Source organism: Diospyros lotus, chromosome 15, assembly GCF_014633365.1.
Source record: "Diospyros lotus cultivar Yz01 chromosome 15, ASM1463336v1, whole genome shotgun sequence".
Lineage (NCBI taxonomy): Eukaryota > Viridiplantae > Streptophyta > Magnoliopsida > Ericales > Ebenaceae > Diospyros > Diospyros lotus.
In genome coordinates this window covers 32,590,165-32,615,484 of record NC_068352.1, presented here as the reverse complement: position 1 = coordinate 32,615,484, position 25,320 = coordinate 32,590,165, and the positions used below count along the sequence as shown (strand labels likewise).

The 25,320-nt window shown below is 32.9% G+C and overlaps 2 protein-coding genes across 2 annotated transcripts in view; one reads left to right on the top strand and one right to left on the bottom strand.

Annotated features, from left to right (window-relative positions):
- The window catches only part of LOC127791537 (probable leucine-rich repeat receptor-like serine/threonine-protein kinase At3g14840), a 108,456-nt gene that overhangs the window by 36,874 nt on the left and 46,262 nt on the right, over positions 1-25,320 (top strand). The window lies entirely within an intron of this gene.
- LOC127791539 (probable LRR receptor-like serine/threonine-protein kinase At1g53430) overlaps positions 1-25,320 on the bottom strand; it is a 49,632-nt gene that overhangs the window by 23,792 nt on the left and 520 nt on the right. Inside the window, exons 2-11 of the mRNA XM_052321464.1 lie at positions 22,480-22,633; positions 19,908-19,979; positions 19,639-19,707; positions 19,422-19,493; positions 19,270-19,341; positions 3,357-3,428; positions 3,213-3,284; positions 3,041-3,112; positions 2,840-2,911; positions 2,666-2,737 (exon numbers count right to left, since the gene is read on the bottom strand). Coding sequence (XP_052177424.1) covers positions 2,666-2,737; positions 2,840-2,911; positions 3,041-3,112; positions 3,213-3,284; positions 3,357-3,428; positions 19,270-19,341; positions 19,422-19,493; positions 19,639-19,707; positions 19,908-19,979; positions 22,480-22,633 — 799 coding nt within the window. The remainder of the gene's footprint in view (positions 1-2,665; positions 2,738-2,839; positions 2,912-3,040; positions 3,113-3,212; positions 3,285-3,356; positions 3,429-19,269; positions 19,342-19,421; positions 19,494-19,638; positions 19,708-19,907; positions 19,980-22,479; positions 22,634-25,320) is intronic.

Genomic DNA, 25,320 nt, shown 5'->3' with positions numbered 1-25,320 from the left:
CCTCGAGCCTCATGATGTTCACCTCATTACCCATTTCACAAAATGACCACGAACCTAAATACAATTCTTTAAATAAGACACATAGTTCGCATTCAAGACATTACATGCTTTTTCTTCCTTAGATCGTGTCTCTTCCATACAATCCATCTTAAGTTGGGTTGATTCCCTAGGCTCTCAGCCTTGATTGATAAGTTAGTGGTACGCCTTGCATCCTAGACCATTGGAACTCGGACCCTACTGTGTTGCCCCAAATCTTCAGCATATGATCATTCCCCAGGTAGTCTGCTATGATGCTTCGATCGACGGGTCTCCTGTAACTTATCGTAAGCCATCCCTTAGCCCTCTGCACGTGTGTCCTAGATCCAAATCTGTCACTGCGAACACCGAACCAGTAGTGACGTCATGCTACTAGGGTTCCTTACTTAGTCTCTACAAGTCACATCGGTTGCACCATTATCATCTCATCAATTTACGCAACTCACGTGGCATTACTTGGCCATCCTTGGCCTCTCGTTTGACCCAATCCGTTGGATCCCTATCTATACATCTTATTTTCGAGACCTTAATTGATCCTAAAAAATACTTATCATTTGATTCTAACTCATTAGCTAGGCCATGTGACATCAGACCAATCATAACCATATGAATTGTAACTGTATACTAGAATAGTATTTGTATGTGAATAGTACACCAGGTAAGTTCCTAGAAAAGAGAGGTGGGTCACAAACTGATACACTTAAATACCAAGTCTTTTCTTAGCTAGAACTTTCCTAGACATGCACTTCCACTACACCACACTAAAATTCATAACTTTTAAGACTTCAACCGACAATCCCCAAATCTCTAAGTAGGAATTTCGTTTTACGGACCATTAGTCTCTTTTCCCCTAAGCCTCCACTTGGGATTTCTACTAATTAGTTTTAACTGTATCTGATACCCTTAAGTCTCCAATTAAACGTTTGCCTTGAGTCCACAACCCCTAAATTGTTAAGTAGGGTTTTTGACTCCAATTAAGCTCTGATACCAACTTTGTTATGACCCAAAATCCGGGGTTGTGACCTGCACCATCCCCCTAAAAGCCACAAACTCCAACAAGAAATAGTAAGCCTTACAATACACATAATCCTTCAAACATTTAACAATCTCATTAATTTTATTTGAGGGTTTTATTAATTGCACTTTCGACCCTCTAACGACATAATTATTCATCATCAAGCCACTCAAAACATCAATTTCCTCGAAATTAATAATCGATAATTACTTGATAAAGACTAATTTTGCCCCAGTATTCTCACCAGGCTCTTGTTTCATCCCGAAACTACCTCAGGGTTGATCTTTACGCAAAATTGGAGCCTCCCTAGGGTTCCGTTGATTTTTCAAGAGTCCATTATGATAATTCAATTTTTCAACCTAAATCATAGCTGAATTTTAACTATACCAAAAATCATCTCGATTTTGATTTCTTTTAATACCATAAATCCTATCTCGGAATACTCGTCAATGTCGTATCATTTTCTTTAGATAATTACACTTTGGGGCATTCCCTGCAGTCGATTCGGTCAAATTTTCAGACTATTTAGATACCAATCTTCTCCAAAATTTTATTTTTTCTAATAAAATACTTATTCTTAAATAACCCAAATTTATTGGGTATTATAGCAGTTGTGAATTACTCTGAATATCAAAGTATTATTGGTGCTCTCTAGTATTTATCCATGACAAAGCCAGACATTGCCTTCTCAATAAATCACCTAGCCTAGTTCATGCACAAACCCACTACTATGCACATGGAAGCCCTTGAACGCCTTCTACACTACCTCAAACCTACAATATTTCATGGCATTCACCTTCATACAAGCCGTCCCTCTTCTCTCTATGCCTTTAGCAATGCAAATTGGGCCAGCAACAAGGATGATTACACTTCAACATCTGCTTATCTTGTTTTCTATGGTGGGAATCTCAACTCTTGGAAATCTTCCAAACAACATGCAGTGGCTCGTTCATCTATCGAGGCTGAATATCGATCCTTAGTAACAACCTCCACTAAACTCACATGGATTCACTTTTTAGAATCTTTACTCTCTGAACTCTACATCCAAGTTCCACATGTCCCAATCATCTACTGTGACAATCTCAGTGCCACATATCTTTCCCTTAATCCGGTAGGGCATAGTTGGATGAGACACATAGCAATTGATGTGTACTTTGTTCGTGATCTTGTCCAACAAGGTCTTCTCCGAGTGTAACATGTCTCCACCACAAATCAACTTGCTGACTGCCTCACAAAGCCCTTATCCAAGCAATGTCATCACTATCTCAAAAACAAGATTGGTGTCCTGGAGGGCACACCACTCTTGCGGAGTGTGCCAGGGCAATCTCTTAGCCGTTGTTATAGCCAACTTGTAGGTGCACTAAAGTTAAATTCCTAGCCATTGTTGTAGCCAAACTGTAGGCGCTTCTCAACTCGTCCAAAGTCAAATTTGTACTGTTCAAATGTCTATATATATCTTTGTAAATCTTGTATTATTAGTGTGAACTATTCAAAAATTACTTCTCACACTTTTCTTTTATATATATGTTAAGAGATATCAAATCAGTAATTGAGTACCTAAAACTTTTAAGAAACAATGTATCTCAGTACGAGTACCAATTAGAATAAACTTACAAAGTTTTAAGTGCAGGAAGTTCACCAATGTAATTTGGGATTGGACCAGTAATTAGGCAATTTCTAAGTATCCTGCGGACCAAAAGTTAAAGCAGCTAGATAAGGTCATTGAGACACAAATTTATGAGTATAGAATTGAGTTCTTGCCATAAATTACATCCATATTTAACTCACAGATACTCTAGCTTCTTCATCTGCTGAAGATTAGGGAACTGCATATCTGGTCCCTTTAAATATGAGATTCTCCTGAAAATCAAAATGCACTATATCAGATTGCTTTATAACCATTCTACGTCCATAAAGCATTATAGACCCCTGAACTAGTTATGGCTAAAACAAATTACAAAATGCTATGTCGAATGTAAATTTCCTCACAACTCTTCAACGTTTGTCAGCTGAGATATGGTAGAAGGAATGGGGCCATCCATAGATGTTCCTTGCATGTCCCTGAAAGATTGAATTTGACATTATCTAAAACGTTCTTAATTAAAAATAATTTCCACGAAAAAACAAAACAATAATAGCAAACTAAAAAAATAATACTTACAATCTACGAATTTTTATCCAGTTTCCAATCAGATCTGGTATCTTCCCAGATAGACTACTCCCATCTATCCTACTGAGATCAATCAATGTGGTTTTAGAATTACTCAAATTAAAACTAATAAATGTCCAAGCGATTATAACTTACAAATCTTTCAAGTTCGTAAGGTTGCCGAGTGTGGCTGGAATTGTTCCCGTAAAGTTGTTTGCAGAAAGAACACTGCAGGAAACCATCTGTTATGGATTCATTTGATACAACAAGAGAAAGACAGCATCACAAGTGACAATAATGATTGTGACTTGATATGTCATTTTTTCACAATATCACAAAACAATGTTGAATACATGTAAGAGGTTTTTGACACTATATCTTCAAATAAATAATGCCTATATATACACAAGTCAAGAAATGCAACAAAAGAAACATTGTTGTCACATTCATAAAGAAAGAGAGTGTTGATCCAAATTGCTCTAATCAACCTATTGTGTATTTTGATATTTAACAAAACATAATTTTAGTAAAATTATTTTTGATATATTTAAATCCCTTAATGGATTTTTAGATATGTCTTATGGTGGATAACATATTTTAAGTATTATAGTATTTTGTGTATCAAAATAACCCAAGAAATTCTATTTTTCTAAGTCTGGAAGATTAACGCATTATAAGAAGACATATAAGAAAATGTTTTCATTTTGAAAATCTATCTCCCGATGTTTTGATAGCTAATATTTATTGTTGCTAAAATGATTTTTAATGAATTTTTTAAGAAATAGAAAGTATGTATTTGGGGAGTGGTAAAATCGCAAAATCCCGAATTTGTTCTAAAATTAAAATTCTACTTTCTTGTTGTTATTGATTTTGATTTTTTTATATATTTTTATTGAATCCAAATGAGAGGTACTTTCTTATTTATATTTATGTATTAAAGTAAATGAAAGGTAAAATATAAATTAAGAAAATATGGACATATATTGTAATGTATACATGCTATATGGATTATATTTTCAAACAATTGCAATTTGTATGAGATCTATTTTTTGTAAAATTGGCCTCAGAAGTCGACCCTTGTTTCAATGGAGTCGACTCCCTTTAAGCTGAAGTCGACTATTTCAAAGCTAGAGTCGACCTAGTCGAGAGCATGTTATGCAGAGTCGACCTGGAAAAATTAGTGTATTTCGAATAGTCGATTCTAGCATTAAAGAAGTCGACTCTTTTATAACTAGAGTCGACTCCCATTTAAAATGGAAGTCGACTCCTATTTTAGAAAAGTCAACTCCCAGATTCCAACTGTCAGATTTTCTAGTTGTTAAAAGAGTTGTTGAAAGCCAAATCTATAAAAGTAAAGGGAGAAATCTGGAGATGGCTAATGCACAACCAAGATCAATCTTTCTAAAGGCACTCTCAAGATCTTAAGCACTCAAGAAAAGCAATCTAGGCCCAAGCATTAAAAATAAATCTTTGGAGCCCAAGGCAAATAAGAAATTCTCTCCAAGTGTGGTAAAAGTTATATCATTATATTTGTTCATTTGTCTTGTACATTTTCATTGTATTCATACCTATATTAGTTCAAGTTTGTTGGACATAGGATTGTTCATTTGTATTAATTGTGGATTGTGAGTGGCCTCCTAGAGCCTAAGAAATCTAGGTGAATTGTTGTTTTAGTTTTCGGGCTGAACTAAGGGGAAAACCTTGGTGTGGTGTAAAAGTTTCCTAGGTGAACTTGTTGGAAAACCTAGGTGTGGTTATAATGAAACCTGAAGTGTCAGGTTGACCTTGAGAGAGTGAAGTAGGTGTTGGAGACATCGAACCACTATATATTCTTGTGTTGTTATTGTTGTTTGCATATTTATATTGCTATCACTCCCAAACAACATATATATTTACAACAAGTACTTTCTTTGTATAAGAAAAGCTCAAGATTTTTTAAAAGGAAAGAATTCGGTTTAATAAGTTTTAATCACTCAATTTACCCCCCTCTTGAGTGGCCATTGTGTGTCAAGGGACCAATAATTGGTATCAGAGCGGGTCCTAAAATATTTGTGTTTCAAGTCTCAAATCTTAGGAAAAGATCATAAAATAGCCTCATATGTATCTCTTAGTATAGTTGAGGGAACTTCTCCCTCCTGTCCCCCATTCTTTGATGGAACCAATTATAGGTATTGGAAAATGAGGATGGAATCCTACATCTTTTCAATTAGCTATATCTTGTGGAAACTTGTTAGGGATGGTTTTACCTTATCTAGGGAAGAAAAAAAGATTGGAGTGAAGAAGATATAAATAATCTTGAAATGGATCATAGGGTCAAATATATCTTATTTTGTTCTATATTGCCTAGTGAGTATGAACAAATCTCTTCATGCTCCACATCTCATGAAATATGAAAAAAATTAGAAGTTATATATGAAGGGACTGATCAAGTTAAGGATACTAGGATAAATCTTTTAATGTCCCAATATGAAGCGTTAAAATTGTTAGGCAATGAGACCATTAGTGATATGAATGCTAGGTTTCAAAAATTGGTTAACTCTCTAAAGATGCTTGGCATGGTTATCCCCGAAAGTGATCAAGTAAAGAAAATACTTAGGTCACTTAGCATAGATTGACAACCTATGGTTACCGCTATCACTCAAGCCAAAGATCTTGGAATCTTGAAAATGGAAGAGCTCATTAGGAATCTCTTAACCCATGAGTTAGTTCTTAATCAAATGAAATAACCCATAAAGAAGATGAAGAATATAGGTTTAAAAGCTAAATTTTCAACTAAGAGTGAAAGTGAGTCTTCTAGTGAAAATGATGAAGATGTAATTCTCCTAGAAAAGACTTTAAAGAATTTAATGAAAAAGCAAGATAAGGATAGCAAGAAATCACTTTCTACTTGCTACAATTGTCAAGAAGTTGGGCATTATAAAAAAAAGTGTCCAAAGGAAGAGGAAGAAAAGAAATATAAGAAGATGAAGAAGAAGCATTTAAAATATCCAAAAAGGCATACTTTCTATGCATGGGATGGAAGTGAATATTCTCAATCCGAAAAAGAAGAGGCAAGAGTATGCTTCATGGCCTTTGAGGATGAAGAAGAAGAGAATGTAGGAGTAGATGAACTCTAAGAGGCATTTAAGGAGTTATTTGTTAAATTTAAGTCTCTTAAGAAAGAGTTTAAGAATGCAAATAATTTTTTTGCTAAGGAAAAAGAAGATCTTGAAATGGAGAATGATTTTTTAAAAAATGAAGTAGAGATCTTAAAGGAAAAGATTCTAGAATTCAAAGAAGAAAATGAAATATTATAAGGAAAGATTAAAAAGAAAAATGAAGCAAAAATAGATGATAAAATGGTTAAAAAAATCCCCATCTTGGAGAAAGAAGTATTGGTTCTAAAAGCTCAAAATTCCAATCTCACATTAGAAAATGGAGCAACAGAGAAGTCTTTAACAACCTTAATTGTGAAGAAGAATTCTAATCCCCCACAGCCAAAGCCAAAATATCAAAAGAAATATTGAAAACCATATAGATGGACTCCCCATCCCCCTAAGAGAAATGAAATCAAAATTTGGGTGCCAAAAGGGGTAGTTCAACAAATGAAAAGGGTCCAACACTAAGGCAAAGGGCATTCAAGACCCAAAAGCCAAAGGTCCCATCTATAGATGGGTGCCCAAGGTTAAAACTTAGCCTTATGTGTGCTAATGTGCATGAGATCCACATGCAGAACATGTTATATTTGTTTAAGTGGAGACTCATGGCACAAGAGAGGTGAGAAGTTCTATGGTCCAGACCTCACTCTCAAAAATAAGATGGAAAGTCAATGGGATAAATGAGAATATGAGAGGTTCGGTTTTTGGGTAATCACATCATTCCTAAATTTTAAAATTATTATGGCTTGAAATCTAAGCTTGCCAAATGTTTAAAATGTGAAAAATCATCTTATGGCATATAAAAGATTGGGCTTAATGAAAATTTTTATATTTGTGTCTAGGTTTATCCCATGGTGTTTAAATGCTTGAAATTCTTTGGGATTTTGTTAGAAAACTCTCATTTCCATTGTTGATCCAACTTGCATGACCTATTGATAGATATATTTTTGGAGTCATATAATGCAAGCAAAATTGGTTCATTTGGAAGATAAATGAGGTTTTGGACATTTTAGTCCCTATTTTCTAGAAGAATTATTTTTGAAAGGGTCTAAATATGTTGTGTGTTTTATGTGCTTAAATATTTCATTTATGTGTGTATTAGGCCTCGTAGAATATATTGGTACATATTTTGTTAATTATTTTTAGCCTATGTTTCAAAAGGAGAAAATGAGATTAATCGATTAAATTTTCACCTCCTATTTTTTTTAAATATAAGTATGCCTAAATATGTTTCTTAAAATCAATTGGTATCCTAGTGCTTCATTGTTTTATCAATTGATATCATTTTGTTTCATTGCTCTTCAACAAGAGGTATCAAAAGGATTTTTTTTTTTTTTTTTACAGCAATTGGTTTCAAAAACTTTATATTATTTTAGCAATTGGTATCAATCTTTTTATTGGCAATATGATTTCAAACAATTGGCTTTAATTTTTCAATTGGTATCAACTTTAAATTGGTATCAATTTTTTTTTATTTGTTTCAAATCAAACGCATACAAAAAATTTTTTAATCATTTGTTTTAATTGATATCTTTTTTTTTTTTTTTTGGCTAGTGTATATGATTGGATTGGATTACTTGGCTACTATTGTAATGACCCTAAATTGGGTCTAGGTGTTTTTCATATTTAATTTTAACTCAAGGGCATTCTAAATGTGAGTCTAAGTATTTTAATATTTAATGGTAAATTTCTTTGAGGGCGTAGAAATAGTTTTAGATTGTACAATCTTATTTTATGGTTCTTGTGATCATGAATTTAAGTGTATGGGTCTAATTTTTTTAAGAATTTAGGAAACTAATGTTTTGGACTCAATTTAGTTAGTGGAGGAATTATGGGCTTTTAGATGGGCCAATAAATTGTTGAGTTGGGCTGAGTCCAATGGTAAAGGAAATTTAGGTTTTATATAATAATAATAATAATAATAATAATAATAATAATAATAATAATAATAAAAGCATCTATGCTTGAAATACCCCAGAAAATGCTGTCCACTAGAAGGGCAGATCTGCTTATTTCTAAAAATAGGCGCAACTTGCAGCCTTTTCTCTCACTTTATCCTTCTTCTTTTCTATGCACCTAATACTGTACCATTGCTGTCTCCTATTTTATTTGGCCGTCATTTTCTTTTCTCTTCCTTGCCTTCTTCTCCCATTTTCTGTTGGCAACTGGAGCTGCGAAGGAAAGTCACAGCTGCTTCTCTTCCGTTGGATCGATTCAGGCAAGCTCCTTCCCACATTCTCTTTAATGTTCATCAAATTCTTGGGCAAGCTCTGTCTCCTGGACGTTTACAAATATATCCATATATATATAAGTATATACATGTTTCTCTCTCTGCAAGTAATTTAATCTTCTTCTTCCTCTTGTTATAACATTTCTTTCTTTCTTTGGAAATTTCTCCTAAGCATCTTGTTGTCCTTTGATGTATCGAAATGGGGTTTGATTTACTCCTAAATTTATTTCTGGAATGGCCACTTATATTTCTTTCAAGAGTCTATTCTTCCGTAAGGTAAGTAAGTGTTATATATATATTTATATATATATATACATGCTCCGGCTCCCTCTTGTTCTGTTCTAAGCTAAACCCACCTATATACATATAGATATATATATGCGAACAGCCTCTATGGTTGCCCAGCCGAGTGACCCACTTGTATATCTCTATATATTCGTGTATAACCCTGTTCGGTGAGTCCTTATATTAGCCAAAATCAGAGACCCACTTATATGTATATATGTATACATGCTCTGTTAGAATGCCTTGTTCCAGCCAAGCAACCAGTTACTATATATATATACATACACATATATACTCTGTTCGATGTATTGTGCCTATGTGAACTGTGACCCATATTTATATACACATTCATGCTATCCAAAAACCTCCTATGCATTGTTTGAATCAATTACATATATATATTTAGTACCATGTGTTGCCCCTGTTTTAGCTTATTGGTGACCCACTTATGTATATTTATATATATACTCATATCCAGTTCGTCTATTTCCTCATCCCAGCTGGCCCATTTATATATATATATCCATATATACTTATATATATAAATGAGAAAGGGTGGCCGGATGGAAGTTTCTTCCCCTCACTATTACATTTGACTATCCCCCCAAGTCATATTCAATCCACCCATTTATGGGTTCATAACCCGGCAGGTTGGCTCCATATTGAATGGGAGTTTTTATTCTCTTGATGCACTTTGGCATATGTTGTTTAATGGCTTACGAGCCTACGAGATTTAATTCTGATACTTAATTTCATATGCACATTTGCATAGTAATATATGGTGATGTGATGCATTTAAGTTGAAATTTATAAAGTCATAAATTACGAAGCTTGTATAAAATTGTGGAGTTCTTGATTCCTCTTTTGGTGTCACCGTATGAAGGATCATGAACGAGGATCAAAAGCATGCAACGGAAGCGTTTTAAAATAAAAACGATCCTCGTATTGGTTAGAGTCTAGGAGACTTACTTTTACGGCGGATTACCGGACGGAATGGAGCGATGGGAGCTTCTTCGCGTGGAGGAGACGACGGCTGTCCTGCTAGCCTTCGGCTCCGTCGCATCAGAACTCAAACGCCCCCTTTCGATCTTCCGGAGTATGACTCGAACTCGTGGCCTCTCTTCGGTGAAGAAGAATGAAAAACGACTTAGATAAAAAAACAACTAAAGAGAGATATATATAGGGAGAACCCTAGGGTTAAAAACCCTAGTGGGCCAAACCCTAATGGGCCAAGATCTTTTAATTAATTTTCTAATTGGGTTAGCCCAATTAATTAATTAAGACCCTAAAGAACTATTATTTTATTTTAGCCCAATGGACCATTCTAAATAAAATAATTCTCTCTTAATGTAATTCATCCAACAAGCCAAATGTATTAAAAAATACATGAGTTACATCGAGCTACCCCGGGGACCAAAAGACAAATTATTCACGGCTGCTAAAATGACCAAAATATCCCTGCTACCTAGTAGCTATATTTTGTCATTCTAAGTGTTCCAACTATCACCATATGGTAACACTGACCCCACGAATAATTTTGCATATGCCATGTCTTTGACCTACTAGTGTAATGACGAAAATACCCCTCTGCGTAACACCCATCATTTAGAAAGGAATAATGTACTAACACCTTTCTAAATGACTTCTACCATCCTTAGATCACTAGTCCAATAATCCGTGACTACTCGAATGTACTTGCTTATCACTGGGAGCTACCCAGAAGCACACACTCTTAAGTCACGTTCCCAGGGCCCTGGATTATTCGATTATTCTTGGACAATCACAAGGGGGTGAATCACAGAAACTATCTTGTATTAGTCTGTCTTAGCTAATTAGAAACCATACTCCCAACTCAAAAAGATATTGATCTTTGATAGACCTCACTTACAATGAATCCAAGAATATAGATCTAGGTTCACTAGACCACCAACTAATACTCAAGTATTAGAGTACTCGTCCACGTAGTAGCAGTGATAGACTAGCTCCATGATAATTAGTACTTTGTCATTAGCTTCTATCACAGGTCCACTCTACGCATTCCAAATGCGCTTGTACAATTAGAGTAAACGGACTGTTTACTGGCTAAGGCAAGCCATCCTCCATTAGGATCTATTGCACAATGATCTTATCATGATAGAATGTCCAGTTCTATCAAAAGATCAAGAGTTATATTTTCTTGCTTATTAAGTACCCATGATTCATGCCTAACTGTGAAGAACGACCCATCACATGAATCACTTACTTAATAGCATGGACACCTTTCCAACAATTAAATGCAAATAATATATGTGCCATAAACTGAATAAAAGAAACATCATTACCATAAATTAAACAAAACGTGTCTTTAGGGCATACATTTCCAACACCGTATTCTTGATTCTTGTTCGCTATTCATTGCTTCTCGAACTTGCTGAGCCTTGTGGCTCACTTGATCTTCCTTGCCATTCCAGGTAAAGGGAAGGCCGTTTTCGGGGGCGAGTCCAGTGGGACTAAGGCCCAGGGATAGGGGTGTACGGAGACGCGTCCTGACTTGAAGATCCTATTTAGCATTTTGGTGAGGCTTGATGAAATGATTTTTATTTTGTTAGTTAACATTAGAGCCTCTTAATTATTTTGTATGGCCTTCGAGCCCTAAACTTATGAGATATTGGAAGTGTAACTGAACCTTAATTTAGTTTCCGCTGCTAGTAATGAATTGAGTTGTTGTTTTATTTATGGTTTGTTCTATATCATCTCTGTGATGACCTCCTTTCGAATATCCTATGCTAGCGGGAATATTCGAGAGTGGGCCTTTACAAATATTTCCTGCTTAATTGTCATTCTCTACATGCTCTGATCTCTTGTGCTTCATTGCTTTATTATTTTCCATATATTTCACTATGTGCTTACTCTTTTCTCTTTTTGATGATTTCAAAAAGGAGAAAAATATGTAGTAAGGGGGAGGCATGCAAAAGGGGGAGGTAAGTTGTAAGGGGGAGAGGTCTCGAAAGTAGTTCTTCATTGAAAAACCTTGGTTCATGTTTTTTAAAATCGTTTTTCAAAAATCTTTGTGTTTTTTGTTTTATTGGTATCTTTTATATAAAATTGTTTTCTTCCCTAATGCACTTAGTGTTTTAGTTAGGGAAAGCAATTAGTACAAAACTTAGAGGGAGTTGTTCTGTAAAAATATTTTCATAAGATTATAGTGTTTTTGTCATTATCAAAAATGGGGAGATCGTTGAGCCAAATTGCTCTAATCAACCTATTGTATTTTTTATGTTTAATAAAACATAAGTTTAGTAAAACTATTTTTGTTATATTTAAATCCCCTAATGGATTTTTAGATATGTCTTATGGTGGATAACATATTTTAAGTATTATAGTATTTTGTGTATCAAAATGAACCAAGAAATTCTATTTTTCTAAATCTGGAAGATTAATGTATTATAAGAAGACATATAAAAAAACATTTTCATTTTGAAAATCTATCTCCTAGTATTTTAATAGATAATATTTATTGTTGCTAAAATGATTTTTAATGAATTTTTCAAGAAATAGAAGGTATGTATTTTGGGGGTGGTAAAATTGCCAAATCCCGAGTTTATTCTAAAACCAAAATTTTACTTTCTTGTTGTTATTGATTTTGATTTTTTAGATATTTTTATTGAATCCAAATGGGGGGTACTTTCTTATTTACATTTATGTATTAAAATAAATGGAAGGTAAAATATAAATTAAGAAAAATGTGAACATATCTTGTAATGTATACATGTTATATGGATTATATCTTCAAACAATTACTATTTGTACAAACTCTATTTTCTATAAAATTGGCCTCAGAAGTCGACCCTTGTTTCAATGGAGTCGACTCTCCTTAAACTGAAGTCGACCCTTTCAAAGCTAGAGTCGACCCAGCTGAGAGCATGTTATGCAGAGTCAATCTAATAGAGTTGGTGTATTTTGAAGAGTCGACTCTAGCATTAGAGAAGTTGACTCTTGTATAACTAGAGTTGACTCTCATTTAAAATGAAATTCAACTCCTATTTTAGAGAAGTCGACTCCCAAACTCCAACGGTCGAATTTTTTAACCGTTAAAAGAGCCGTTGGAAGCCAAATCTATAAAAGGGAAGGGAGAAATCTGGAGATGGCTAAAGCACAACCAAGATCAATCTTTCTAAGGGCACTCTCAAGCACTTAAGAAAAACAATCCCAGACCCAAGCATTAAATATAAATCTTTGGAGCCCAAGGCAAATGATATATTCTCTCCAAGTGTGGTAAAAGTTGTATCATTATATTTGTTCATTTGCCTTGTATATTTTCATTGTATTCATATCCATATTAGTTCAAGTTTGTTGGACATAGGATTGTTCATTTTTATTAATTGTGGATTGTGAGTGGCCTTCTAGAGCTCAAGTAATCTAGGTGTATTGTTGTTTTAGTTTTCGATGTGAGTTAAGGGGAAAACCTCGGTGTGGTGTAAAAGTTTCCTAGGTGAACTTGTTGGAAAACTTAGGTGTGGTTATAGTGAAACCTCAAGTGTCAGGTTGACCTTGAGAGAGTGAAGCAGGTGTTGGAGACATCGAACCACTATATTTTCTTGTGTTGTTATTGTTGTTTGCATATTAATATTGCTATTACTCCCAAACAACATATATATTTATAACAAATATTTTCTTTATATAAGAAAAGTTCAAGAGTTTTTAAAAGAAAAGAATTCGGTTTAATAAATTTTAATCACTCAATTCACCCCCTCTTGAGTGGTAATTGTGTGTCAAGCTACCAACAGAGAAAACATAAATACGACCATACAACAAAATAATCACAAGCCTTAATCCCACTAACTGGGGTTCGCTACATAAATTCTAAACTTCCAGCCATGATCATATCCTCTATAATGCTATAACAGGGTCATGTTTAAAATTTCCCAAGTAGTTTTAAGTACTACACCAAACAAGGCATTGAATTTGTCATTAGAATGGTACAATATGAGAATAGTACTGGACAATATCGAAAACTTAATCATAGGTTTTTTTCAAGTACCTAACTACCAAATGGAAACCTTCTTTTATTTTTTAAAATTTTTTATCTTGACGTCTTAATAGTTTGATAACTTCCATTACTATCATAAAACCAAATCTTTTTTCAGAGATCTTGGGTTCTCCTTAACCTTTGCTCAACCATCCTCTCCAAAAGTTTCTTAGTATGTCTCATTTATTCTTATAAGTTTGACAACTTTGAATATCTCATTTATTCTTATATATAGATACTAAAATGTTATTTCTCCATTCATTTAACATCCTCTTTTATTTAAGGATTACATTGAATTGAATAATTTCATGAAGAACATCAATGGAACCGCCATAACAATTAAATTTCCATAAATAAAGACAGATAAAGAAAATCAGTAGAGAAGGTTTATATGGTTAGCATCAAATAATATGAATTCCTAACTGGCACAAGATAATGAAGAGACTCAAATTAGGGGAATAACATCTTACAATGACACTGATAATGGGATATTAAATTTCAAATTTATCTGGCTATTTTACTTTCCCATACATTCTCTAGAGATTTCTAAGTTGGAGATAATTTATGATCCTTATATTTAATATTCAAAATAAGAGGGTGTTTGACTTACGACTTTTTAAGATGGCTTTCAAGTCTTTGTACTTAAAAGTTGTGTAAAAGTTTAAAACTAAAAAAATGTGTTTTAAGTTGTTATTTATATAATTATATCTTTTGTTTGAAAATATTGGTAAATTATCAAAACTTAACAAAAAGACTAAAATGGACATGTTGCTGAATAATATAAATAAAATTCATAAAAATACTAATTTTTAATAAAAATAAATTATAAATTGATATCCAACTAATAAAATTTTTACCATTAGATATTGATAAATTATATATAATTTTAAAAAAATATTTTAATACATTGCTTTATGTTTAAATTTAGGTTTAATTTATAAAAATGTTAAATATTATATACAATAAGCATTAATATATATATATATATATATACAAAGAGAAGGGCGACAGATGAATATGGAGGAGGCAGCGATGGCGAATATGATGGGCTGGAGGCGGCGATGAAGGAGGAGATGGAGGTGACGACGACTACGATGGGCTAGAGTTTGTAATGTTTAAGGGCAGAAAATACTTGAAAATATTAGAGTTTTTGGAGGGTAAAATTGTAAAACACTTGGTCAACCTGAGGGTGTTTGGCTTACCCTTTTTTTAAGATGACTTTTAAGCCCACATACTTAAAAACTATGTAAACCTTTAAAGTTGATTAGTGTTTAAATTGATAGCGTGTTTAAATAAATATTATTTAAACTGACATTTATATAGTTGTGTTTAGTTTGAAAAAATTGATAAACTATTAGAATTTAATAAAAAGACTAAAATGGGCATGTTGTTGAATAATATAAATAAAATTTATAAAAATACTAATTTTTAATAAAAATAAATTATAAATTAATGTCTAACTGATAAAATTTTTACCATTAAATGTTAATAAATTATATACAATTATAAAAATATATTAAAACAATATTTTATATTAAAATTTAGGTTTAATTCATAAAAAAGTTAAATATATACGTTAAATATATATATACACACAAAGAAAGAGAGATGAAGGAGGCGACGGACGAAAATGGAAGCGATGAGGATGGATAGAGATGGAGGAGGCGGTGGTGGAGACTATGGACGAAGATGGTGCTAAAGGCAGTTGCTGCCATGGAGGAGATGGATGTGGCATCCACGACAATGACGGAGGAGTTGGAGAGAGATAGTGATAGAGAGAAGGCAAGGGATAAGTTTAGAAATATGATAATTGTTGGAGGACAAAATTGTAAAATACTTGATCAACAAATAAGATATGGACAACGTTTTAAGAAAAGTTGTGGGGGCTTTTCTAAAGCATCTAAAGCATGGAAGCAGCTCAAAGACGTCGTTTCGGCATTTCTAAATCGTTTCTCGTTTTAGAAAAGGGCAAGATGGCCCGAAATATTTTTTGGGTCATTTCTATAATTTGTGAAACGTCCCGGGGGCATTTCCAGCGACCGATAACATGCCGCCTAATGCATATATATGCATAATCGAACGACAGCAAAACAGAGGAAGAAGGACAAGCTACATAAGCACTCCATCTTGTTCCACTATCTTTCTTAATTTATATATATTATATATAAATATATATACATGTTTGTAAGAGAGAGAGTCGAGAAAGAAAGAAAGATTAATCAGGAATGAAAGGCTGCTGTGTGTTTTGGACAGACAAAACAAATGAGGAAGAAAATGGAAGGCACTGGAAATCGCAAAGAAGAGAGGTTGCTACTTCTGCCTTTTTTCATATTAATTATTATAATATATCATAATATTGTATATATATATAATGCATCAGTAACAGCAACATATCCAACCTTTATCCCATTATGTGAGGTTGGCTATATGAATTCTAGACTTTTATGTATTTCTGTCTTGTAGCATATCTTCATTTAGGACCATACACTTCATATCAAACTTTAATGTCTCTCCCAAAATCTTATTGGGTCTGCCTCTACCTCTTTTTTTGACTAATTGTTCTATTTCATCAACTCTTCTTACAGGAGTGTTTCTAGATCTTCTTCTTATATGACCAAACCATCTTAATCTAATTTCTCTCATCTTTTCCTCGATTGGCACTACTCTTACCTTATTACGAATAATCTCATTTCTAATTTTATCTTTTCTTGTATGGCCGCACATCCATCTTAGTATCCTCATCTCCGCTACGCTCGTCTTTTGCTCATGCTGGTATTTGACTACTCAACATTCTAAGCCATACAACAAAACTGGTCTTATAGCTATCCTATAGAATTTTTTTTTTCAGTTTTAATGGGATTTTACCATCACATAACACCCCCGATGCATTTCTCCATTTTAGCCAACCTACCTTAATTCTACGTGTGACATCCACGTGAATTTCTCCATCTTTTTGAATCACTGATCCCAAATATCGAAAATGGTCTTTTCTTTGTATGATTTGGTCTTTCAATATTATTATAACATTCTTCACTCTTGCATTCTTACTAAATTTACATTCCATATATTTTGTTTTTCTTCTACTTAATTTAAATTTCTTAGATTCTAAATTGTTTCTTCACAACTCAAGTTTAGTGTTTACTCCCTCTTTTGTTTCATCCACCAACACTATGTCATCTGCAAATAGCATACACCATGGTATCTCTATTTGAATATATTTAGTGAGTTCATCCATTATTAAAGCAAATAAGTATAGACTTAATGCAAAACCTTGACGTAGTCCCATTGTAATTTTAAACGGTTCAGTATCCCTTCCGCATGTACTAACCATTATCTCTGCACCTTGATACATGTCTTTAAGGGCTTGTATATAGGTTATTCGGACTCATTTTTTCTCTAAAACTCTCCATAATACTTCTCTAGGGATCCTATCATAGGTATTTTCTAAATCTATAAATATCATATGCAGGTCCTTCTGATGATCCCGATACCTTTTCATTAGGCGCCTCAGTAGGATATAGATTCAATTGTTGACCTACTAGACATGAAACCAAACTGATTTTTTGAGATGTCTATTTCTTTTCTGAGCCTTTGCTTTATCACTCTCTCCCAAAATTTCATTGTATAGCTCATTAACTTAATTCCTCTGTAATTTTCACAGAGTTTCATGGTATGACTCATTAACTTAATTTTTCTGTAATTTTCACAATTTTGAACATCTCCTTTATTCTTGTATATATGAACCAAAATACTCTTCCTCCACTCATCTGATATATTTTTTGATTTAAGGATCACGTTAAATAATTTTGCTAACCAGAAGATGTCCTCTTCTCCCATGCATTTCCATGCTTCTATTGGTATATTATCCGGTTCCACCACCTTATGATTTTTCATCTTTTTTAATACTTGTCTTATTTCTTTTGAACTTATGCGTCGATAAAATGTATAGTTTACATTCCCTTCAGAGTTACTAAGATGTCCCAACCTAACTCTTGTGTCCCCACCATCATTGAATAATTTTGTGAAATATTCATTCCATATCTTCTTAATTGCTCCCTCATTCGCTAATACATTTTTATTTTCATCTTTTATGCATTTAACTTGGTTTAAATTTATTTTTTTTCCTCTTATTTTAACTAATTTATATATATCTATTTCTTCATCTTTTGTATCAAGTCATATAATGCATCGGCACCAAGAGGTAATTTCAATTTCACTTTGCAACGTAGTGATGCCCTGCCCATCTACTCAATTGCCTTTTCTCCTTTTAATCAAATAATAATTATTTTTAATAATTAATTAATTCTTTAATAATATATATAATAATTATACATAAAATATTATATAAAAAATAATTGCACAAGAAAAATATTTTTCATAATATTAGTTATACATGTATTACCAAAATAAAATTATACATTAATTTTAACATGTTGTATTTTTACTTAAAATCTCTTAAATAATTATTTTTTATAATATTTATATTAAAAATTATATTTACAAAAAAGACTCCTATACTTTTTTTTAATTTATACTTTACTTTTCATTTTTATTTTTTATTTTTTTTTGGAAAATGTTTCTCCATTTCTATTTCGTATCAGAAATGTTTTCCGTTTTCGTGTAATTAATCTAAAACGTTGTCAAATAGCGTTTAAGATCAGTTACATTTAAACTCTGTAGTTTTTAATAAATGCGTAACTATATAAGTTATTCAACGTTTAAATTGAACTGACAACTTATAAGTGGTCAAACTAGAACGCCAAACACCCTCTATAAGCTGATAACAGCGTTTTGAGAAAATCTTGGGGGAGAGCTTTTCCAAAACACTATTAAAATAACATTTAAATTCTTTAATTTTTAACAAACGTGTAACTAAATAAGTTATACAGTGTTTAAGCTTCATTGATAATTTAATTATAAACGATTAAACCACTAAGCCAAACACCCCCTAAGCTTGCTTTCCCTTGCTGATTCTTGACAATAAAACATAAAGAGGACAAGAGAAATTACAGCTAGATGGTATATTTGCAACTAGACTGTAGGTGTACCTCAAAAGAGATCACAATACTTTAATATCAACTGCGGCATTTACATAAGGTAGTTACATCAAGTTCTTAAGATTTTATCGAGAAAAATGAAAGCATAATTCTCCCAGTTCAAATTTAATTTCTTAACGATTTTTCACCTAGGACTCTGATTCATTAATGTTTGACAATCGGAGCCAGACTAGATCATGTTTACAAGCTGTTCCTTGACACAGTAATACTTTTTAAGTCCATTAGGAAAACCTTTTCAGATAAGAAACTTTGGTAGCGATAGCATCACATATATAACATGATATGTTCTGAGATACACTTTCAAGGAACTTTAAGTGCAGAATCATTAGAAAAAAGGGATTGGAAGTCTTACAGCCTCTCTAAGCTCCTCAAATTTCCAAGGTTTGGTGGAAGGGGTCCTCCAAGCTGGTTATCCTCCAGGACCCTGGATGATAAATTACAAGTTAAAACAAGGCCAAGCTTTATGCATTACTCAGGCAGACCAGATAGTTTTTTAGGACTTACAGCTCCACAAGAGTAGCAATATCCCCAATTTCATTAGGAATTGAACCACTAATGCGGTTGCCCAAAAGGGACCTGTAGTGCAGTGCAACCAGTTTAACTAACTGCTAAATGAATAAGCTAATGGAAAACCAGTTTTTAAAAAACTGTTAAATATACAGATAAAGGAAAAAAAAGGCTCTTATAAATCAAAAGCATAAAGTAGAAAAGAGAAACTTACAAAATTGTGAGCGGGAGCTTAGAAAAAATTTTCGGAATTGTCCCATTGATATAGTTGAGAGTGAGATCTCTGAGTTAAAGAATAAACCTTTCTTAGATTCAAACAATACCAAGACTCCAATTTATCATATGATTTCCTCTTCCATGTTATAGGGACGACATAAATTGCATTTGTATGTGAATAGTATGCAGAACTGTAAGATGAACCAATGAGGTTACCTCATACTTATGCCAATTGACTTCTAAATGTGCCTAAAATGTTCCACTTACATTTCTTGAAGATAACTGAGATTCACAAATTCTGGTGGCAGAGTTCCTGTTAAATTTTGGCGCTTCAATTGACTGTCAAGCAAGCCAATTAGAGAAAGTAGAGAGAAATCAGCAAAAGGAAAACTCTTGAGATCATATAATTCATACATAGTATTAGAAGATATTTTCTTCTGTTACAGTTGTAGGGTTAGTTATTTTGTTAAGTGTGTTAGAGGTTAGTTATTTCTAAGAGAAGAAATAACTATTTCTTCTCTTAGATTGTATATAAGCAAGTTTCACTTCAATGAAATGCAAGTCAGTTTTCGTTTTCATATAAAAAACTTAATATGGTATCAGAGCAATAAATTGCTCCTTCTCTGTGCTTCGTTACTTTCTTTTTTCTCTGTCATTTTTTTTTTCAATTGTTGGAATACGAGAATAAAAAATAAATTGGTAGTATTAGAAAAATTAAAATTAAATCATAGTTATTTCTCTCATGGCTGAGAAGTAAGTGACAATGTTGTTTGGAGATAAAAAAAGATTATAAAGATTAAAATGATAAGGTGATGAGGTTTTGAAATTAAAGGATGAGGCGATTTACAAGAGATAATTCTAGCAAATTTAAATTTGAGTTGATAAACTTTATTTTTTAAGCCTAATTCAAATTTGTTCATGTTTTTTTTAAGAGATTTTGTAGAAGATTTCTTATATATATATATATATATATTTCATACATAATTACAATAAGAGATTGAATAAACTTTTCATTTAATCGAATAAGCTTTCTCCTAATGGAGTAATTTTTTTTTAATTACTCAAATAAGCTTTCAAATCACTTTGAAAAAGGTTTTTGAGTTACTCGACTAAGTTTTTTCAATTATTCAGTTTCTTTCATTCTTGTTCATCAACAATTGTGAATCCTTCCTCCTCGAATCCAGAGAGGCCGGAGGATCAGCCTTCTAGCCCTTATTTCCTTCATCCAAACGAGAATCCCTCTCTTTGGTGCTCGTAACTCCTGTTCTCCTTGGACCAATCTACCATTCATAATCTAGATCCATGAGGAATGGCACTGCTTTCTAAGAATTGCGATTTGTTGATGGTTCTACACTTAGTCCTCCGATTACTGATCCTCTCTATCCAGCGTGGGAGAGGTGCAACACCATGGTACTTTCATGGCTGATGCTGCTAGAAAGAAACCTATTTCAGAGTTTCAAGGAATGGCAATATGCAATCTATGATGTCTTTCACTCAAGAGCAATACCAGCCGTTGTTGTCTCTCATTCCACAGGCCAACTCACTTTCAGCTTCATTTGCATCTCACTCAGCTAGGGCAGGCTAGGAGTGAGTAACTTGTAAGTCACGAAGGAGAGAAAGAATCCATTAAATTTCACAGGTTGCAGCTGCAATGGCACAATATTCAAAACTCTTTAAGAATATCCACACCTATGCTTCCTTCATCTAAACTCTTTAAGAATGGTAGTGATCCATTGGCGGACATCACCTCCTATCCCAGATTGATTGGCTAACTACTTTACCTAAGCACCACTAGGCCTGATATAATCTTTTGCTTTACAACAGCTTTCAGCCTTTCACAATTTCTAGATCATCCCACAGAGGCACACCTAAGTGCAGCACACAGAGTGATGAAATACATCAAATCCTCCCCAGGCCAAGGTATCTTCTTTCCTGCCAAGAATCAGCTAGAACTAAAAGGTTTCTCAGACTCAGATTGGGCCGCTTGCATTGATACTAGAAGATCAGTCACAGGTTTTTCTATTTTTCTTGGCAATTCTCTAATTAGCTGGAAGTCCAAGAAGCAGCAAATTGTATCCCGATCCTCCCCAGAGGCTGACTATCGCGCCATTGTAGCTGCAACCTGTGAAAATCAAGGGATCCTTTGTCTCCTCCGTGACTTATAAGTTACTCACTCCCAGCCTGCCCTACTGTTCGCAGACAACCAATCAGCTGCGTATATAGCTCACAACCCAGTGTTTCATGAGAGAACTAAGCATATTGAGCTCGATTACCATTTAGTGCCGGAGAAAGTCCAATCTAACATGCTTTGTTTGTTACCAGTGTCATCCCCCAATCAGCTGGCAGATTGCTTTACTAAACCTCTATGATCAGTTACTGTATTTCAACAGTCTATCTCCAAGCTGGGCATCCACAATGTGTATGCTCGAGCTTGAGGGGGGCTATTGGAAGATATTTTTCTCTGTAACAGTTGTAGGGTTAGTTATTTTGTCAAGTCTGTTAAGAGGTTGGTTTACTTATATAGTAGACAGTAATTTTTTTCTTTTAGATTGTATATAAGCAAGTTTCACTTCAATGTAATGCAAGTTAGTTTTCATTCTCATATCAGAAATTCAATACGTAGGCTCAAGAATTTAATATGGTCAGACATCAGTCATCAGAGTATTAGGCCTTTTCCCCGTAGTAGAACTACTCTTTGAAACTTCTGGTAGAAATTTAAACCAAAGTCATTAACTTGCAAACTTTGTTCCATCAATTTCCATGGGATCAAGCACTACTTATTGATATAGGTTTTTAATGAATATGACGAGTAAACTTTGATAGGAAAGCAAGGCCATACATGTTCGTCACATGGCAAAGAGTGCTGCTGCAGTTGCAAGTAACATTGACCTTAGGGGTCGTCACATTCAGAAATCTAACACTGCTGCAAAAACTCTCATCGATGTTCAAATGTTTGATCTGCAGCGTTTTTGATATCGCTTTAAGAGCTTGCACTGTTAACACAAGAAGGTACAAAAATTTTATAAGCAACAATGATAACGCTAGTTAAGTAAATAAGGTTATCTGATTAATTATATGAGTTTTATAAAAAAAAAATATTATAAATAAAAAATTAAAATTCATGTAATCTATTTCACATATATAATAAAATAATAACTTAATATGTTATTATTATCATTATCAACTAAAATGTGTCCATATCACTTCTTATCATGAATTTTTAAGATAAATTGATTTATTATTATTTTAAATTTTATAAATAAATTATTTTAATAAAATTATACCTTATTTATTTTAATAAAAGCAAAACGTTCTTGCTAATAAATATTTACATGTACCAGACAAGATTGAAACCTTACTGATTTGACAAAACTTGCTCTTTGGCAAAATCAATGCACCTCTATCCCCACAAACAAAGATAAGGAAATATAAAAATAAACGCAAAAAAAAAAAAAAAAACAAAGTAAAGAGTTCATAATCTACCCGTTTCCCATAGGGTAGATACCATGGATAAGGTTTGAGTAAATTTTTGGGTTTTTTTTTTTTTTGGTTAGGTCAACAATTTAAATAAATTATTTAAAAAAAGAATATTTCAAACAAATTGTTTAATATTGGATTGATTATGAAAGTAACTCCAGGAGTTCAAAATACTAAAATTAAAATGATCTATTGAGAACTTTTTAACTTAAGAAAATGTCATACCATAAATACTTTTGACAAATAATTTTTATAAATTAATTTTTTGTGTACAAATTCATAGTAATTTTATATAAATTTTTAATAGTTCCATCCAAATTTATAATATTAAAAATTAATAATAAATATACTCCCTATTTTAATTATTATTAATTTCAAATAAAATTATTATAAATTTATGCCTGCCATAATGTACCAAAAAATAACTCATATACAAATACACCCATCAAATTACCATGTGTCGAGCCCCTAGTTTCGAACTCTTGTTAGCAATTTGGCATACAAAAAAAATTCGGGACGATAAAAATACGAGTATTATTTGGCTTGACACATTTCAAATACGATCAAAAAATCGATCAAACATTCGTCATATGAAAAATATTCAAGATATAATTAATTCATATTTAATACGTTTTAACTTAATTAAAAAAATTAACATATTATATATAGATAATGTGTCAAATATTTCTCTCTCTCTCTCCTTTCTTTGTTGCGCATGCCTTTACTCTTCTTCTCCAGTTCAACAACTATTCCTCTCTCTCCCCTTCCTTTGTAGCATCTGCCTTTTACTATTCAAGAATTATATGCTAATTATTTGACTAACAAGGTTTCAGACTTCTCGACCATAGATCAAAAACTATCCATTTCTAAACAGGCAGCCATGGACCAAAAACTATTCATTTCTCCCCAATAGGCGACCATTGACCAAAAACTATCCATTTCTCCCCAATAGTGACTGTGATTTTGTTCACCCCTTTAACGGGGGTTAACATCACCCCCATCAAAAAACTAACGGGGCATTTTTTCTCTCCTTTCTTCTTTCTCCTTCTCTCTTCTTCTTCAACAAGCTTCTCATTGCCTTTCTTTCGTCTCCATCGCAACTGTGTCGTTGCTTCTTGCATGCCAATCGCAGAGGATATAGCAGCGAGGCAAGGCGACGATAGAGGGAAGATGCAATGACAAGAGGAAGGCAACAAAAGCAAGGCAAGAAAAGAGAAATGAGATAAAAAATAAGGTGAGTCATGAGAAAAGACTCTTAAAATAATTTTTTTACCCTTAAACTAACGGACTATGTTACCCATTAAAAGGGGTGAATAAGGTCGCACTCCCTTATAGACAGACATCAAAATAAAATGATTGAAAATACTATGAGAAAAGATAAAATAGATATAAAATACTAAAAAGATACTTGAAAATTTAATTTTGATATTTTATATTAATATAATATATTAATTCATAAATATCATAAAAAAATTTATTAAGCATACAAAATTCAGGATAAACATAAAATTCAAATCAATTCACTTTGTCAGAATCTTTCTCCAATCGCTTAACACAATTTAAAATTACAAGAAAGGAGAAACAAGACGCCATGGCTAATTAATGCATGCAGGCAGCTGATACAAAGGACCAAGTACTAGTGGGCCCACTTTAATTATGCATGCAAGTTGCCAGGATCAAGTCGCTCTCATCCACTTGGCAAAAATAATAAAACACCAACCAATAACATGACAAGGACGAGGAATATTTGAACATGATGTTTATTATTGATTGGATCATGTTATTGGTATTTTTTTTATAATATTTTATATTATATAATACATTATAAATAATTCTCACCATCTCATAGAGTCAAAATCTATTGTTCTATTTTGCTGTTCCTTTCTCAGTCCAACTAATGAGAAATAGTCACATCGTTCAATTTTAAATAATAATTTTTATAAAAAAATTATAAAATCAAACAAAAAATTATAAAAATATAATTTTTATAAAATCTTATTTGATTTTATAACTTTTTTACAAAAATTATTATTTAAAAATAGATGATGTGGCTGCTTCTCGTTGGTTGGACAGGGAAGGAGACAGCAAAATGAGACAATAGATCTTGGCTCGATCTCGCATCGTCTCGTTTCATTATCTTGAATAAGAAATATTTTAGACATTTTAACTATATTATATAATTTTAGATGTAAACTATAACGTG